Consider the following 6,990-nt stretch of genomic DNA (forward strand, 5'->3'; position numbering starts at 1 on the left):
GCGCAAGAGAGGGCTTCATTAGCATATGTCCGGGGGGACTAGCATATATACGGGCTTTGTATATAAACAGAACTCTAATCTGATCAGTTTCCCAGGACACAACAGCACCACCAGCAGCTCTAGATGTTGATGCAAAGCCGGGAGCAGACTCCCACATGCTCGGACAGAGAAGAGGCTCCAAAGACAGGCAGCTGTGATCCCAGTGCGAAGTCCACCCTTCCTGAGATCATTCAGGAACAGCTCGGCCAGAACGTTTAGATCTCACTCTTCTCATTTGGTTATTGTTAATTTGCCTTTCAACTCATCGTTTGTTAAACCTCCTCCCTTCCAGCGCGCTCTTTCATGGCTCCCTTAGCCGAAGTTGGGGGCTTCCTAGGCGGCTTGGAAGGGTTAGGGCAGCAGGTGGGCTCCCATTTCCTGCTGCCTCCTGCCGGGGAGAGGCCGGCTCTGCTCAGCGATCGCCTGGCTCAGGCCGAGAGGGGGTCTAGAGGTGGCGGAGGTGCGGCGACTGGGACTGCGGATTTAGCCCATTTGCAGGGCATCCTACGCCGGAGGCAGCTCTACTGCCGGACGGGCTTCCACCTGCAGATCCTGCCCGATGGCAGCGTGCAGGGCACCAGGCAGGACCACAGCCTCTTCGGTACGTAGTAGCTGCAATTTCGCAGAGCTCGGATCCTCATCCATCCCGCATAGGGAGGTGTTTGTATTCCTCGTGGAAAAGAAACACTTACATACTTACTGCAAAGTACAGCAGCAGAGAGATCCGATCACAGTGCACCACTGGGCAGGTGTTTAACCCGAGACTCCCAGTATACAGCTGTGCGGCCTTAGACTACAGGGGTTGCAGAACTCAGCATGACAGAACATCTATTCCTATGTCATTTATTAACTAGAAATGTCTGTGTAGAGCGTACAGAGTATGTCGGTTTATATATACATACACATATTCATTAGTACTTGTGTGTAAACTCTACACCTGCATTTGTATTTAGCAGCAAACCCAGAAAGAGAGGGTCTATCTCGGTGATTTTTTTTTCTACTCAGTACCTATAATTTAATGTCCCACACTTGCCCCTGCAATCACTAAATCTCTTTATAAACAAACAAAGATCATGGAATCGCTAATCTTGCTAAACCTCTAATTTGCATCAGGTTGCTTTGTTTTGGAATGTGGAGAAAGCTACAGGTGGGATTGCACAGAGCTACAACTGTAATGTAATTACAACAGTAATGTTTCCTTTATTTCCTTTTTAAAATGGTTTGTCCATAAACCAAAGAGGGGAGGGGAAAAGGCGGAGAGATATCCTAAGGATGTAAATGGTTTCCTGACATGTAAGGGTAAATAAGAAGGAATGTATGTAGGCACTGCAGCGTTATCTGAACAAACCTGCTATTGTTGACCATCAGTGAGTTTTTTCTGTATTGATTTAGCAGCCATAAAAAGGTGATTAAAGAGTTTTCTATCATCTCTCCCACAGTCAAAACAATGAGCTGGAATGGCCCTTAACTGATTTTATAGCACACTGAAGTACTGGTGTTTTCAGAACTAAAAGAACTGTAGTTAAACACAAAGTTCTTCACAGAAGGGAGACTTTCTACAGCATGTAAACACAAAATCATTACTTTTAAAAAATGTTTAGTTCAAGATCAAAGATTTGTGGTGTTTCTTTTAAATGTTCTTCCTTTATTCTAATCCTATTCTCCACAGGTTTGTCTGATGTGGTCTCTTTGTGGGTTGAAGCACCTGCTTATTATGGTTTATAAAAAGAATGGCTTTGAAAATGATATCAGAAAGACAAAATACCTCCATGTCTTTTTATGGGACATTGGACATTAGGAGCTAGGAAATCAGTGATAATTTACATCCAATGGAAAGTTTTAATGCTTGCTCTTTGTAAAGGATTTAGCTAGTTTGTCATTTAGCATTGTAAATAAGACGTATGCCAAAGTTCAGTTAAAACTCAAAAGATAGTAAATTACAGTACATTAACCTCTCTTAAGATGGAAAATGGGTCAGAATGTAAACTATTGTAAAGAATATTCCATATAATTACATCAGTTTAATAAGTTTGTATTTTTATTTTAGCAATGTGCTAGGTGTGTATCAAAAGCAACCTGACTTTGGGACTCTGTTTATATTGGTAGCAATTTTAACAGATATGATTTACACATTTCCTGTCTTTTTTTGTATTGTATATGTACTGTAATCTGTACATATCGGATCTCAAAATACTTAGTGCTTAGGGCAAGAATGGGCCACTAGCAAGGTTACATAGAATTTCTCTGTTCTATACAGGTAAATTGGATCACATAAATATTTGGTGAAATAGTTTAAATATACAGAATATAACAATTTAAAGAATATAAAATGGGCCCAATTTCACATTGCAAATGATGAATAATGAATCAGAATAACAAATATTTTAGGCATATTTAGACAATAAGCATTCTAAATCAAGTGTTAGTTATATTCCACATATTATGATCAGTTTTATAATTTTTAAACATAATATACATGCACCATATTTTATACATACACAAAACCTGCCTCTGAAATCAATGAGATTACTCTTGTGAATAGAGGCTGCATATTTGGGCCCACATGTTGGATTAGATATACAGCAAATATGTTTTTCTTCTCTATGGGAAGACTCTCTCGTATATAATTCTCATCTATATTTTAACTTCTATTCACAAGATATCATTATTTTGACTTCCACTCAGTAGATATAATTAAAAGTGTTGGTTTCTTAAGATAGTGCTACAGAGAAGGTGAAATATATCTCCGGATAGTTCAATCTTACCCTGCAATATATGAACAGACACTTCATCATATGTTGTATAATCCTCTAGTGAAACTGTATAGCACTGAATCCTAAATAATAGTTTTAACCCATCAGTGACAGAGAAAATCCTTTCTTAACTAAATCATAACAAATGTTTCTGAAAAAAGCATGCAATTCTTTTTCCTTGTGGAGGCTTCTAGTCTGCTTTGAACTAAAATGTGTATAAAATTCAGTTCAGTGGTAGACATGTAAAATAGGAGTATTCTTATATGTGTCTGTAGGCCACATCTACTATAGTGTGTACAAATAAAATATGTACTGCTTCTAAATATATTATATATATATTTCTTGACTTTAACACATGTGAGTTAAAGCAACCCAACCATTTTTGTGTACATTTAGGTATCCTTGAATTCATCAGTGTGGCAGTGGGACTGGTCAGTATTAGAGGAGTGGACAGTGGCCTTTATCTTGGAATGAATGACAAAGGAGAACTCTATGGATCTGTAAGTATTGGCTTATATTTTCTAAGTCACATTTGGATTTTAGACCTGACACACTGAGTCAATTGTTAATAGTGGGCAAAAATCTCAGCAAAGCACTGAAATAATGCAATATGCTAACTTTCTTTCCTGTTGAAATGATGTATATCATTTGTGTCATTCAATCATCCTCTGAGAATGTGTGGTGATGATAGCTCAAAGCTTTACAGTCTGAGTCAAATATCATGCACATGGAAAAAATTTCATTAGCCTGAGAAGAAAAGAATGGATCAGAAATGTTCCTCCTTAACAGAGACAAAATGAATGAATGAATGAATGAATGAATGAAAGTAACCAGTTTAAGAAAGTCTTGGAAGACAAAATAGTTGCTTAGTGACTGATTTTCTTTTTAAGATCTACCCTACAAATCTATCAGGCTCACTGCGTTTTCTACCATAAAAAATACTGATATGGAAAACAGAGAAAAAGATAACTCTGCAGATAAATAAATAAACAAATGCATACAAAACCTTGGATTACTTGATTTGTGGTCTGCTGATCCCTTATAATTCAGCAGGTGGAACTCTGGGGCACCTGCTTTTTTTCAACATCTGAATGAAGACCCTTAGACAGCTTAATCACTGTTATTTTGAAAGTGTGATGAGTATAAATAAGGCAATATCATTTAATCTATACTCTGATTTAAAATTAAACTGTTTTTAAGATTGAAAATAAGCTTGTAATAATTTTAAATGATTGTTTTTTGGTGAGAAATTTCAATGTAAGACACTACAAACTATAGTCTTTGGTTCTACAGCAGTATCAGGGTAACATGGACTCAGATTCTTCTCCATTTCAGTTTTCAAACCTTGAAAGATAAAATACTCTCTGTCCTCTCCTCCCACCCAAATGTTCTGGGCTAATAAAACATACACCTTTGACAGGAGTTTCAAGACTACAATTTCTATTCCTATCATTGATTGGTTTATACCCTTACCACAAACAAGATTAATGCGGTCACCAAAGTCCTTGTAGTGATCCAAGTTATTTTAAAAGTTGGGGAGTATAAGTCACAAACAGTAGGTACAGCCACAGCAGTTGCTTTTCCAGTTTCAATGGGAATGCCTTTCTCATCTGTTACATTACACTTTTACCCAGAAGGCTTGTATATGTATATGGACAGCAATGACCACATTCCCACCCCCTACACAGAGGGTAGTCTAAGCCATTCTATGTTGGATATGTTCAGTTGTCAAATACATTTTTAAGGTAACAATCTATTTTCTTGACCTATTTAAGAACAGGAACACTTGAACATATATTGTCATGTCTTATATTTTCTCTGCCTGTATGTACATCCCCAAATCTTATTCTGAGGGCATCAGATAAGGTGCTGGAGATGTGTGTTTTAGTTGACTCTTGCATGCATAACATCTTCAATCCTAGAGAAAGTTAGCGAAATGGGATTTAAATCCAAAATTGTACTCAAAGTGGTGCAGGTCTAGTACTGATGAAAGGGAGCCTTGTGAACAAATAACTTTCTCAACTGCTCTAAAACAGTCCACATGCTCCAAGTATGATCAGATTCACTCTCTTCTCAGGGTTTGATTTTATTAGCAAAGAAACGAACAATAAGTCAACATATACTCCAATCCATTTTGGTTATCACTGTATCTCTTTATAGGAATATGTTCAGAAATTGGTTACTGAAAGAGCTCTGACCTTTTATTTTTCTATCTTTTTTTAAAATAGGAGAAACTAACTTCTGAGTGCATCTTCAGAGAACAGTTTGAAGAGAACTGGTATAACACTTATTCGTCCAATGTGTACAAACATGGAGACTCAGGTCGGAGGTATTTTGTAGCACTTAACAAAGATGGCACTCCCAGAGATGGGGCTAGATCCAAAAGACATCAGAAATTCACACACTTCCTACCCAGGCCAGTGGATCCTGAAAGAGTTCCAGAACTCTACAAAGATGTGTTAGGATACAGTTGAAATGGGACAGAGTGTTTGAAAGGAAACCAAAACAAAACCCGTTCTTTCCTACCACAGCTTCCAGGGTAAGACAAGCAGGAAGAACTTTCAAATGCTGCAGAGTTACTAGGCTCTAGGAGAGTGGATTTTAACAAGCTGTTTAGTGATAGCCTCCATTTCCTAATGTTTGGATACAGGAGACAAAGCCTTAAAGCTAAGAGTGGACCAGCCTCTTTGAAGTTTTCTGACCCTGTTGCTGGCTAGTAGACAGTGGGAGGTTGGAGTCTGATTTATTTTAAAATACCAAACTCATGCCTAACTTGTCTGGATTACTTATTATCCATAAACTAGAGAAAAAATAACTACCTAAATCATATGGAGTGGGACAATAAACAGAAAGTTGGATGAAATGGTAAGAAATAGGCTGTAAAACAGCAATAAAGCCTGAGAACCATATATGAAGTTATAGTGGCTACACTACGAGTGACGGAACTTGGAAGTCAATGCATCTCCGTCAGAGCTGGAACTTTTCTTCAGGATGGACTTATTTATACATTTCCAGATGACATATATTTATTTTATATATTTATTTATTAAAGAGTTTATTTTTACTGGGATATGAAGACACTACAACCCCTTGCCCAAACAAAAAATCATTAACAGTGCCAATATTTACTCTGAGGTAGTGTCATCATGCAAAAAAGGCATTACATCACAACATGTTCAAAAACTGAGCATCTAAATTTTCATTTTTTATAAAGTATAGATTAGGTTACATTTTTATGCACACACAGTTGTCTCATGGATCATCATAAGCTGGAGAGAATGTTGGTTGCTTTTGACTTTGAGAATGCCTTACAGATTTGTACTTAATTCAAATGCACATTTAAAAAGGAATTAAAATATGTTTTACTTTATCAGTTTTACTGTAATTCTTTAAGTGAAGAGTTTGCTAACAAATTAAATATATGTAGCTTTGCAAAACTGCAAAAGTTTTAATGACCATAGGAAAATAATCTCTCAAAAGTTTGTGTTAGCACTTTAAATCCTTATTGAAAGCCCAAAGTGCATGGCATTTTAGCTAAGTGACTTTCCATTGACTTTAATAATAGTTGAACAGCTAAATGACTAAATTCTCTATAGAATTTTAAAAACTGAAGAATACAGGTGACACTCGCATAAGAATTTTTATTCTTATCAACTTCATTATGTTTACAGTGCAATAGTAGTGCAGTACAAAGTCTTTGAGCTCACTGAATGAAAAGCTCTGTACAAATGCAAAATTATTGCTGTCATTATATTATTACATTGTATATTTAACAGAATGATGTTCAGAAGATGTTACACAATGATCTCATAAATTGGTATGCAGATATTTTTTCAGAAGATGAAGACAAAATTGAAACTAAGCACCCAGTTCTGAATGACAGACCATAGGTGTGTCTTGATTCAGTGGTTGTACACACGTATACACTCCAGTCATGATCTACGTCACCCAAAAGTAGCATTGAGGATTTAACCTAGGATCTCCCATTCCAAAATATGTCTCAGTCCTTAGTCAACTGAGCTAAAGGAACATTTCCACCCGATGTAAGGCTTGCAGGCCAAATTCTGTATGGTTTGACTTTGTAACCTATTTAGGATAGCCGATATAGAGTTGCATACTCTGTCATGACTGACATTTGAGTAGAGGGCAGCATTACACATACTTGGTCTCTAAAGGAGAAGATAGATGGTTTTGTGTT

At 37.0% G+C, this 6,990-nt stretch overlaps 1 protein-coding gene across 1 annotated transcript; it reads left to right on the forward strand.

Moving 5' to 3' along the window:
- The first annotated feature begins 342 nt into the window (after positions 1 to 342).
- Positions 343 to 5,266, forward strand: FGF20 (fibroblast growth factor 20). The gene is made up of 3 exons (XM_050948076.1): positions 343 to 640; positions 3,189 to 3,292; positions 5,021 to 5,266. Exons 1-3 carry the CDS (start codon positions 343 to 345, stop codon positions 5,264 to 5,266), a joined length of 648 nt encoding a protein of 215 aa, XP_050804033.1.
- The last annotated feature ends 1,724 nt before the right edge of the window (positions 5,267 to 6,990 follow it).

This window comes from Gopherus flavomarginatus, chromosome 3 (assembly GCF_025201925.1).
Source record: "Gopherus flavomarginatus isolate rGopFla2 chromosome 3, rGopFla2.mat.asm, whole genome shotgun sequence".
Classification (NCBI taxonomy): domain Eukaryota; kingdom Metazoa; phylum Chordata; order Testudines; family Testudinidae; genus Gopherus; species Gopherus flavomarginatus.

Excerpts from the sequence above, each read along its gene's own strand:
- FGF20 (XM_050948076.1), top strand. The coding sequence starts at position 343 with ATGGCTCCCTTAGCCGAAGTTGGGGGCTTCCTAGGCGGCTTGGAAGGG. Across the intron at positions 641-3,188 it reads GCAGGACCACAGCCTCTTCG|GTATCCTTGAATTCATCAGT; the intron begins GTACGTAGTAGC and ends GTGTACATTTAG. Across the intron at positions 3,293-5,020 it reads AAGGAGAACTCTATGGATCT|GAGAAACTAACTTCTGAGTG; the intron begins GTAAGTATTGGC and ends TTTTTAAAATAG.